This window comes from Cetorhinus maximus, chromosome 11 (assembly GCF_964194155.1).
Source record: "Cetorhinus maximus chromosome 11, sCetMax3.hap1.1, whole genome shotgun sequence".
In the NCBI taxonomy this organism is placed as follows: Eukaryota; Metazoa; Chordata; class Chondrichthyes; order Lamniformes; family Cetorhinidae; genus Cetorhinus; species Cetorhinus maximus.
Window position 1 is genome coordinate 82,870,158 of NC_135889.1, and position 12,285 is coordinate 82,882,442.

The window sequence follows — 12,285 nt, forward strand, 5'->3', positions numbered from 1 at the left end:
TCCTTGAGTCAGCTCCGCCATTCAATAAGATCATGGCTGACCCGATAGTAACCTGAAATTTGCATCCCACCTATGGCCGATAACCTATCACCCACCCTCTTGCTTACTGAGGGTTTATCTACCTCTGCCTTAAAAATATTCAAATATTCTGCTTCCACCAACTTTTCAAGAGAGTTCCAAAGACTCATGACCCTCTGAGTGAAAAAGCTGATAGAAAACTTAAAGTTCACAACTATTTGACAAATTAGAAAAAATAGGATATTAAATTAATTTTAATAGCTAATGCCATTGCTTTCTATTGCTTTATGAAATGACTGGGGTCTTTGCATTCATATTTTCACATACTATATTGACCTTTCTTACACTATATTACCAAGGTGTTTGCATGAAAGTTAATTATTGGTTCAGTTTTAAAGGACTAAGGATTACACAGAAAACAGTTTAATGAACTGATGAAAAGTAAATAATGTCTTGCGAACTTTATCTACTGATTTAATGTTCCTTTATGTATAATTCCTTTTGTAATCAACAATTTCTAGTTTATCTCCAATTGCAAAGCTCATCTGTATTTGTTATCCTCTTATCAGAGAGTTGAAGTATACAATAACAAATCTGTACTACATCTGCTGTAATCAGCAGTAAAAGGATAGATTGTTGCTCTAACTCTTGCCATGGGTGGCATTCACTACACACATAAAAACACCAGGAATCCAGAGCAAGGCAAGCAGCATTATTCTAACATGGATTTCCCTCCCACACTACTTCCTACTTCTTTACTTTAGGGAACATTCCCTGAAAAAAATATCAAGCGCTAGACATAAATTCCCCTGTAACCCTCAAACCTACTTCTCAACAGGTTCATTCCAGCTCCCTCCTGAGAGTTTGTTTCATATATTTACTATAATCTTTGGAGGGATTGGTGGTTCAATATTTACAATTTCTAATCTTACTCAAAGCTTGTAAATTTATTAAGTTTGATTCATTAGAGACACTGGTCTGTCTGATGATATATAATTTGAATGAGTAACATGTTGGGAGGCAGTCCAACTGCAAATCACAGATACTGGATCATACTTTCTGGTTCTGATATTATGAAGTCTAATGTTGAAAACCTGAATAAAAGCATATTTTCCTACATTTGCTATACATTTTCTACTGCAGAAAATGAAAAGAAAATGGAGGCAGAATTAAATATCTTTTCTGAAATTTTAAACTTTCGTAGATTTTAAAATAATTCTCAGCTAACTAAATTCTTCGCAGGTAATATCTGAAATATAAACTACACTAAATTCTTGGTAAATATTACCATATTTTATTTTTACATCTGCTTAACGTTTGACTAAAATGTATTAGTATATTTCCTGTGAAAGAGTTTTAAATAATTCATTTCTCATAGGTTATAAAAAGAGAAAAAACTTGAATGTAATAGCTCCTAATTCATGACCATCCCAAAGTACGTATTAGTCAATGAATCACTTTTTCCAAATAATAATTGTTGCTTTGTTGGTAAATACTGCAAACAATTTCCACATGGGAAGGTCCTACAAATAGCAAATGAGACCATGAGCCAATTAGATTATTCTTTGGCTGTGGGCAGAAAGCTGGCATTGAGAACCGCCTGATCTTCTTCAAGTGGTGCAATTCATCTGAATAGGCAGATGGGGCCTTGGTTTGATGTCTGGTCCAAAGATGGTACCTCCAGCAATTTAGCACTCCACTTACTGAAGTGACAACCTTATTTATGTGCTTAAGTCTAGAAATAGGACATAAGCTCATAACTTTCTGACTTGGGGAGAGTAATATCAATTGAGTTACATTTGACATTTAAGTTGGAATTGAAACGGCTTGTAAGAAACAAGTAGGCAGAATTTAAATAAATCCTTTCACTGTTTCAAGTCAATGTTCACTATTTTTAAGAAAATGCTCAATATTTTTCAGAAAGACATAGCATTTTTACAAAAAGAAAATTACTGATTTAAGGAATATTAAATATTTAAAATCTAAAATATGTATACAATCTTACTGTGGAGCTAACTTTTAACAATTTACTTACCCAAGTTTAGGATTTACGGAAATAGCAGCTGGCTGGTCGAGCTGAGAGGAAATCAACCATTTCCTATACCTTCCATCTAGTTTTGCCACCTCAACTCTGTTTGTGCTGGCATCAGTCCAATAAATATGTCTTTAAAAATAAATGAAATTGGCATTATCAAACTTGGCTCAACATTCTGCCCGGACCAATCAAACTGGAGTTTGTTGAAATCGTTTTAACATTGTTTCAATTGTTAACTATTTATTATATTAAGAAGAGCAAAGAAATTAAAGTTAGCACATCAAAAAGTAAATTTTCCATTGATTCTATGCAATTTATTATTCACATAAATTAGATTTCTGTTCCACTTAATGAGAAAAATTGATGCAAAGGGCATGTCGGCTATCTCAGTCCACCCTGCAATACTTCTGATAGGCTGATGGGGGAGCAGGGCCAAAAACTCAGTAAGGAGGGGAAAATTAGGTCCTAAATATTCCTGAATACGCACCAGATTTGGGGGCTGGGGTGGGGGGGAATGTGGAGAGGGTGTGGGGAGAGGAAGGGTTGGAAACTATAAAGTCTGTTTCTTGGTCTTGGCTGAGGACTTCAGTGGGAACTGTGAAGCTGATTCAAAGAGGTCAACTGATCATGAGAAATTCAATTTCCCAAACAATCCTAATTATTAAAACTAAACTTCAAACAATGTCATACTTAGATCTGCATTTTTTTGTTCCTTACTTTCCAACCCAGTCCACAGCAATGCCATTCGGAGTCACTACATATTTCAGGTTTAAGTTCACTGCTGCAGTTGGGTTGTTTCCATTGTCGTCAAACGTAGTGAGAAAGGCTCGTTTTATAGCACCAAACTCTGAGCCACGTCCCAGAACAGTCCAGTACACAACACCTGCAGAAAGGAGAAAGCTATGGTTACTTTTTTATTGTGTCTTGCAAATATATAGGTTTAAATAAGTGACGTGATTTTCATCTTACACTGTACTCAATATTTATTCACTCTACTCACTCTATATTTTGGGAAGGTAAGTGAAAGTGAAGGCATGTGGAAAATGCTACAAATTGCTCATTCCGTATGATGGAATTTTTCACTCAGTGGCTGGGTGCAGATCTGATGAATCTCATCACAACCATGATGATAGGTTAAGGCAACGGGTATGTCACAAACAATAACAGCTGAAGAAAGTCTCCATGCTGATTCAACATTTAATTAATCCTATATATTTTTGCCTTTTTAATTTCTGAAATAAAGGACAAGTCAAGGAGGTAGCAACAGCAGTTTTCTAAGAAAATTATGAATGGCTAGTTTTTCAAAGCTTTTCTATCCATTGTTACCATAGGGTTCATTGGTTCTGCACAGAATGTATACTGTGTGAATGGGTAAGGAATTGCTATGAGTTGGAATGGAGGGTATGAGGGGCTAGAGGAGGTGAGTGAAGGGACATGGTTTGTCAAAGAGGGTATTAGGGGCATTGGGTGGCTGGAGGGGCATGGGTTGGCATGGAGGGTATGAGAGGCCAAGGGGGGGTGGGGGGGGGTGGTCGGAGGGAAATGGGTTGCAACAGAGGGTACTGGGGCTTTGGGGTGGGTGGGGGGCATGAGTTGACATGGGAATGTGGGTAGGGCCTATTAAAGTTATCTTTCAAAAGGTTCCCTCATCCAGGCTATGGTTCATGACTCCTCTGAGTGGCCATGAGCCACAAGTCTTTGAGAAACTGGCCCGACTCTATGAAAATTGGGGGAGGTTAGGAGATGCCTACCCCTGCAATGGCACCAGCCAGATCAGGCATGCAGAGTGCAGGCAGCTAGCAAAAACTGGGGGTACTGGGAATGGGGCCAGAATCCCAGAATCAGATCCAAAGCAGTCTCCCCGACTCAGTAAAAATCCAGCCCAATATTCCTAATGATTTATTCCTAATCAAGAGACTTTAGATGGATATCAAAATATATGATCCACAGATTTTTAATCTTTGCACACTATTACCAGAAGTATATTCACTATCATAACTAAACCCAATTTTAACACTGTTTACATACTGAGATCCGGATCTTCTGAATCCCAGATATAATCAATGGCTTTGATGTCCTCCTCATTCTGAATATAATCTGTATATCGCTCAGATGACATGCTGAATCGCCGAATTCGTACACTATCAGGCAAAAGCAAGATAGGAGGATTTCCTGAAATTCAACAGGGGAAATTATTAATAGTTCTGTCATATATTCATTACCGTGGGCCTTTCATCAGCAATTTACCATCAGATATGGATGTGTGCAATGTTCCGCTCTTGGGTCAAGACGCACTTCTTGGGCAGATTAACCTGTTTGCCATCCTTCCAAAGATCTTACCTGTCTTTACTGGCACCAATTCAGCCTGACTGGTGCAAGTAAAAGGAGCTGAGAGGAGATAACTCATTAACAGCAATTGGCACAAATCTAAGTACCAGCAGGGTAAATCAAATCGAAATGAAACATAGCAGAGCAAACAGAAATCTTTGGAATCTGTACTTGCAAGTGTGAGAGATGTACATTTTTATATTTCTGTGATTAGAAATTCCTACACTTTCTTTGGTGTAGAAAGCTGTGGGTGTGTGTGTGTCCAGGGTTAATTAAACAGGGGGAAGGTTACTAGAGACAGAGTGTCTGTGAGCTCTAAAAGATAAAAGATTAAAAGTGTTAGTTTTGTGCATTTGTAATGAGGTTGTGGTGGGTTTGTGTTGCAAGTAAAGAGGTTGGATCTGAAACTTGCATTGTGAGATAAGTGGGGAAATTGGTTTTCAGCTGTTGAATTTCAAAAGGGAGTTCAGAGATGACAGGGAACATTTGCATCTTACAGGGGTCCCATGGGTAAACAGGGGAAAGTATATTAAATTTTATTGACCTAAAAGTAGAGGCAAAATAGAATACATGAAAGATTTTTATATTTGGAGAAGTTGAGTTTCAAACAGGTGTTTGAGGACAATGGAACCTGAGATGAAAGGGGAAAAATATATTTAAGGAAAGAGTTGTTTAACTGTAGAGGGTTGCTGTGGGGGACTGCCCACTGAAGACAGCTTGTGTGGACTGGAGTGCTGAAAAGCTGTGAAAGATTTGAATTGAAGAAAGCAACTCAGTGCTAAGCCAGGAAAGTCTTTGTTTTAGGAAACAGTTCATTTCTGAACCTCCTTTTGGAATTCCACATCAGAGTGTAAGTGTCTGAGAAGTCATGAGATGTACATTTATTAAAGTGACAATAATTCCTTTACTTGGGTTATATTTACTGAATTTTTATGGTTAAAAATCTCTAAGGGGTTGTGGCCAAAAAGGAGTTCAATTGTGTACTTTTAACCAAACATGTTATTTGGGGGTTGTTTTGTAAGACTGTTTTAACTGCATAACTTTTATCTTGTGTGCTTAAGTGCTTTTTATTTTTAATAAATCTTTCAGTTTTTAAAATTCTCAAGGTGTTACTGGAGTTCCATGTTTTTGAGGTCAGTAGCTCTGCCTCCTTGTTTTCACAATAATAGAAAAAGGTGTATGATCAGCGGGACAGACTTCACTCTGGGGTCTGGCTTGCTCAGCAATAACATCAGCTGTAGTCATAACATAAGTCAAATCCAGGGGTTGGATTTTTAACTCCCGAAAGAGGAGTGGGGTGAGGTTGGGAAACCTGAAATCTGGAGACATTTGACAGCAAACATAAATTTCCTCTTCATTCCCAATGCCGCAGTATTTTTGTGTAGCTTTTTTGCAAGTTGGGAAGGCCTTGACTTACGACTCCACATGCACCTCTTCTAAGTTTGGGGTTGCCATTGTAAGCCCTACAGGAAATTTGAATTTCCTACCTGCACACATGCCTGCTATTTCCATGTGCTGGTGTGCATTTTGAAAGCCCTAAAAGAAAACCTACTTTGTTAGACAGCATGTGATCACTAGGGAAATCCTGCTGAGGAGTTGGGAACATTCTAACAGGTAAGCATTAAATGTTTTGACAACTTCAGATGCCACTATTAGATGCTATATTATAGTGTAGATATATGTGACTCATCATGGGGATCTGTCCTCAAAAGGTAAGTTGACCAGTACATTGACCAGCATTGTTAAGATGCATTAGAGTACATTTTCCATTGGGAAAGTGCTCAAATACATTCAAAACTGAAGAAAACACTGCTTTGGATCTCTGGTTTAATAATCTGAAGTGATTAAATATCCAGAATCCTTCTAAATTGATTTTAAAAATTCAGTAGCTTCCACCTGGAGAAAAAAAGCCACCTGCTCCTGGATGACTTTGATTGACAGGACATCTGGTGTAGCTTAGAAAGAAAAAGTCCATTTTTTGAGTTTTAATAGGCTCCATTGTTTTGATTTCTCAGGGTTTGTTTGGACAGCTGAGCCCATTATGGGTGTTTGACTGAGTTTCAAAAGTTCCAGAACCACTTATCTCAGCAGGGGGCCATGTTTATATTTATAGAGTTCTGAAGAAGAGTCATATGGACTCGAAACATTAACTCTATTTCTCTTTCCACAGGTGCTGCCAGACCTGCTGATTTTTTCCAGTGTTTTCTGTTTTTATTAATGAAGTGAATCTGACCTGGGAAACAGTGACAAATGGCACAATAAGGGAAGAGATCACGCTCCAAGGTTTTCCAATGCTGCACTAGAGGTCTTGTCGAAAGAGGTGAAGAAAATGAGAGACATCTTATATCCAGGGCCAGGAGGTCCTCTAGACACAGTACCAAAAGGTATTGGGTCATCAATACCAGGAGTCAAGCCCTGAGGACCTTGATACAGCAATGACCTCACATGAGTGGTAAATGTTAGCACATGCATATTCAAATGCCATGTCTTACCAACTGTACTACTAGTCTCAGACAGTTTACAATGCCCCATGAGTCACCCATCAACAATCTCTAATAGTCAGGACTCATACATTGCATTTAAATGCTCATTACACCCTCACACATTTATCACTGCTGAAAGCCTCACACCCACAGCTCATTGCTTGCACACACACAACCAGATTCCATGGCACTCACTGCCACACTTTTTCCTCTCTCTTTCAGGCCAAGAGAACTACCAGTGGCAGGAAAAACTTACTGGAGGGGTCATGCATACTGGCATGGCCTAACTCCCATGTCGGAGAAGGTGCTGACCATTATTGGAACAACTATTGCTGAGGCCATGGTTAGCAACGGGGATGAAATTACTGAAGATGATGATATCCTCATAGCTAATCCTCTTTCTCACATCCCACCTCCTCATCTCACACTTTCTTTTCATTTGCAAGCTGCAGATGGTGTATACATGCACCACTTACTTTTCCCCAAGACTCACCATGACCTTACCCTTGTACCTTTTACCTTTCAGATACCCAAGAACTGCAACTTGGCCAGGCAGTGGTGGGAGAGCAAGAGGAGAGTAATGATGAAGATACACCATCGCTTGATTTCTCATTCACAGAATCATTTCCACCAGTTCAGATACTGACACTGTGTAATTCAGAAGATAGCACAGAGGTGGGTCCTGCGTGTGGAGAGACACATACAGAATTGTGCTGTTGCCAGAGCAAGGGCAAGGATGGCATAGGTGCCAGCTCATCTAGGGACAAGATCACACAAAAGTTCTGCTGCACAAGACTCAGATGAGGACTTTGATGGGACAGGCTCCAGAAGAAGGCTGATGGGCATACACGACAAAATGTTTTGTGCATTGGAAAGCCTGCCAGAAAAATCTGCATTCAATGTAAAGGAGCATAGAGGTGTCCAGCACAAACTCAACAGAGAGCTTTGTGCAGAGTTTGGCGCTCATCCTTTACAGCATGAAAGTGGTGTCCAACTCCGTTCACACATTTGTGGACCTAACTGTGATGCAGCACCTGATGGTCAATATCTCAGCTTCCATTGCAGCACAAGAAGCATCCATCCAATGTCTGAGTACTGCAGTGGAAGCTTAGACTGCTATAATCATGGCTTTGGTATCTGCCTGCAAAGGGACTCCAGTACTTCTGCAATCTATTTTCCAACAGATCTGCTCCCCAATGACCCTCTATGGATATGAAAGGCCTTCTCCCCTTCCTCCTTGCTCTTTTAGCTGCTTGCCCTGCTCTGTGTAGCCTCTGATCCTTTTCTCAGTCATGCTCAATGCTGAGAGGAAGTCTTAATAAGCTCTTCGTGTCTGGGAGCAACTGGTTTGAGCAGAAGACTTGAAGTCAGCAAAAGTCCTTCAGCACCTGTCACACCAGTCCCTGCAGGTTTTTGCAACTTGAAGAAAATATAGAAAGTACCAAACGCTTGTAGAATCATACCAACAGCCAGAAGAAATCAACCAACAATAAACCTATAAGTAGTTGAGATCCCTTTAAGTAGCACTGATGGGAGCCCTTCATGCTGCTTAATCTGTGTTTGTTTATGTGAGATTAAGAGGGGCCATCAGCTGGAGTGTGAAGCTTCAAAATGACAGCACTGGTGTCAATTCAGTGTTGCAAGCTGACTGACGTCATGATCTGTGTGTTCTGCATATTTCTGACAGACATTAGCTATGCATGCATTAATACCTTCATCAATATGGCATCCAGCGTGACCAATGGCAGAACTGTGCATGTGTGCAGCAGATGCTGTTTTGGTCCCAAAACAGCGCACGCAATGCCCAAATAACAGGTGCTACCAAGCCCAATTTCAGGCCATGGGTTTCCTGTATGGAGCTCAGCATAACCATCAGCCAGAAAGTGGAGTGGAAGCCATTCACACCACATTTTTATACTGAAGTTAAGCACCAGCCTGCTTTGGATAGAAGCCTCCAATGTCGAGTGCAGACCCAAATGGGATTCTGACCGAGCCCAAAAGGAAGCAAAAATAAAACAGCTGAATGTGATATAATTCTGAGCCCATTATATTTGTGTCTAGTTTTGTAGACAGGAAGAATGTAAAGGTTAGCAAAGTAAACCCCTTTAATCTCAATCTTGCAACAATACAAACCTAACGCTCCTTTAACCCTTCATGTCACCTAATCAACATTTCTTGATTTATCTAATGTTCCCTTTTCTTCTTTATAATCTTGGTCTTGTTCTGCACTATGATCCAGGCCATTCAGGCTTTTTAAAATCTGTGGTATTATTGCTGTGATTAATAAGAAAGTTAAGTCCTATGTGGGAATTGCCCAAGGCATTGAATTCTAGAGTCTTTTTTCTAATTCTGAGTTATTGCTTAACTGGTTATTTATTCAGTTGCATTATAAAGGAAAGCCTAATGATTAGTTAGCTGAAAATCTGGACTATGCCATCTCAATATCAACAAATATCTGCATTAGATTTTGCAGTAGCAGGACATCTAATGGTTTTTGATGTTAGGTAGACCTGTCCCTGTGCCCTTTAGCATCAAATGTTTTGGTTATTAAGTTGCTGAGGGTGACTAACTCTCGGGGAATAAATTAAGGGACACTTTGGCATCTGACTGGTGCAGGGGGTGGGGCACCTGTGGAAAACCTGTGAAGTTTAGGGATTGCAAAAAAGACAGCAGAAGACTGAGGTGGAGGATGAATTAAAGCCAGTGAATACAGTGGCAAATCAGGATACAAAAAGAGAAATAAAGAAAGGAAAATAAAGATTGGATTGCGAGAGTAAAAGAAACAGAAAGAAAAGGAAGGAAAAACTATTAAAAAGTTAATTATTTAAAAAATTTCCTAAACCAATTCACAACTTGAAGGAATGAGATTTCACACTTAAATGAGTTAATTTTTGGTTAACTTAGCTAATTGTTTGTGATTGATTGGCAGTCAATGGTTATCACATCATTAAAAGGGTAGTTATGCTTGTAACTCTATCAGCCTTAAATATCAATGGCGGGTATAGTTTTTATGTGCTATGCAAGTACAGCAATTCCATACTTTCAATGCACGTCAATGGTGAGGCAGATATGACGAAGTTTACAATTATTCTTTATTTGATCTTGCAGTATGTGAGGGCAGGAAAAGAATACTCAAAGAATGCAGTTACCAGTTGCCATACACCGAGTGCCAAGTTCTTCCACAACAGATCGAAATCCCTCTGCACAGAAACACTCGTAGCTTCCTTTGCTATTTTTGCAAATGTGGGGACAGGTGCCAAAGTCCTCGCACTCATTGACATCTGAATAGTGAGAAAAAAACGCAGTAAGAAAGGGTGGAGTTTTACGGCCCCTCCCATTGTCCAGTCCCGCCGAAATCAATGGAATTTTGAACAGCTCGCTGTTTTTTCCAGCCCCATCCTACCGGGGCCATAAAATTCTGCCCAAAGTGTTTAAATGCAGAGACTCAATTTGAAGCAAACAGTGGAATCAAACAGGATAAGAGTAAGGTATACAACTTACATCTTCATTTTTGTGCCTTACAGCATTTTAAAAACTGGCTCAACTGGCTCAAGTCTCCTCTCAATCAACTCTTCTCCCATTAAAACAATTTTAGTTTTCTAAGGCAGTTCTAACATCACATCAATATCTTATCAGTAGTAGCGCATTCAAACTTTTGCCCAACATTTGAAGTGTGACTGTTAACAAGAACAACTTGTAAATATATATCTCATCTTTAACACAGCAAAATATCCCACGTTTCACCACAGGAGCGATTTTAAAAAATTTACATCAAAATACTTAAGGAGATATTAGGGTGATCAAAAGCTTGGTCAAAGAATTAGATTTAAAGGAGTGTCTTAAAGGAAGGCAGTGAGGTAAAGAGATGGAGAAATTTATGGTGGGAATTGTTGAGTTATGGGCCTAGAAAGCTGAAGGCATATCCACCAAAGGTGGTGCAAAGAAAATGGGGGATATGCAAGAGGCCAGAACTGGTGGAGCATAGATATCTTGGAAGGTATTTTTGCTTTTATATTTGTCACCCTTTTAAAAAGGGACAGTCAGAAGATGGTGGGGGGGTAGAGGGAAAGGTAGTGGGGTGGGGTGGGGTGGGGGGGGGAAGAGGTAGGAAAGAGAAGGAAAAGAAGAGGCAAATCGCAAACAATTAAGGGTAAACACAATATGAGGTATAAAATAGTCTGTAGGCAACTGCAGTGCTAGAGACCCCAATCTCTTTTTTGAATACCTGGTAAAGTAGATATGCTGTTGTATGAGGTGAATGTGAGGCAGGTGTCTTGCTTGGTCTTTCAGCACCCCTTTCCCATAAGACAGCAGTGTACTAGGTCTGGCAGAGAGTGGCACTCAGACAGAATGCAACACCCGTGACAGATTTAGGTGATCTTAAGGAGACTGGCAAGGTAAGATTAACCAACTTTATCAGATGGCACAAGACTGCAAATCACAAAATGTTACCCACCTTCCTATTGCATATTCACTATTCAACCAAGCTTTTACAGCCTTAAAGAATTTCCTTGGCTACCAATATTTCAGTAGGACACACACTGAAATTTCAACTTAAAAGTTGTGCCACATGGTTAACTTTCAAAGGCTTCACACATCAAACTACTGTAATGTTATCTGAAGACATGTGATCAGGTTCCATATGCATGCTGACAACAGCCAAATGTGCTTTCCACCCCCTCTCTTTTCCCCTCTACTGCCTTCATCATTAACCTGATTGTCTGGCAGCTAGTTCTGATGGAGCTTCAACTACCTCCAGTTAAAGCTGTGGCTCAGTTCATAGCACCCTCGCCTTTGAATCAGAGGGTTGTGGGTTCATGTCCCACTCCCGGAAAACCAAGAACTGTGATTGTACTCGAAAGAGTACAACTGTGACTGTTGATAACTTGAAAGAGTTTAAACAGTGGGAAGGTCCCCACCACTGCTACTGATTTCCTCACCTGCCAATTGTCTCAGGCTGAAGCAGGTTGTTTGCAATCTTATTGACCTATTTCACCCTGAACTAAGCTTCCAACCCCATATCCTCTCCATCACAAGTACCATCTAATAACACTTCATCAAAAACTCTGATGCCTGAAACTTTTTTTTATTCTTTCACGGTTCTGGGCATCACTGGCTAAGCCAGCATTTGTTACCCATCCCATATTGCCCTTGAGAAGATGGTGATGAGCTGGCTTCTTGAATGCTGCAGTCCATGTGGTGTAGGTATACCTACAGCGCTGTTAGGAAGGGAGTTCCAGGATTTTGACCCAGTGACAGTGAAGGAACGGCAACATAGTTCCAAGTCAGGATGGTGTGTAGCTTGGAGGGGAACTTGCAGGTGGTGACATTCTCATACCTCTGCTTTCCTTGTCCTTCCAGGTGGTAGAGGTTGCAGGTTTGGAAGGTGTTGTTGAAGGAATCTTGAAGAATTGCTGCAGT

At 40.0% G+C, this 12,285-nt stretch overlaps 1 protein-coding gene across 2 annotated transcripts in view; it reads right to left on the reverse strand.

The window, feature by feature from the left end:
- lrp2a (low density lipoprotein receptor-related protein 2a) overlaps positions 1 to 12,285 on the reverse strand; it is a 361,142-nt gene that overhangs the window by 38,165 nt on the left and 310,692 nt on the right. For both annotated transcript variants that reach the window (XM_078552334.1, XM_078552333.1), the window contains exons 65-68: positions 10,014 to 10,145; positions 4,082 to 4,225; positions 2,771 to 2,936; positions 2,054 to 2,182 (exon numbers count right to left, since the gene is read on the reverse strand). In XM_078552334.1, the coding sequence (XP_078408460.1) occupies positions 2,054 to 2,182; positions 2,771 to 2,936; positions 4,082 to 4,225; positions 10,014 to 10,145 (571 nt within the window). The remainder of the gene's footprint in view (positions 1 to 2,053; positions 2,183 to 2,770; positions 2,937 to 4,081; positions 4,226 to 10,013; positions 10,146 to 12,285) is intronic.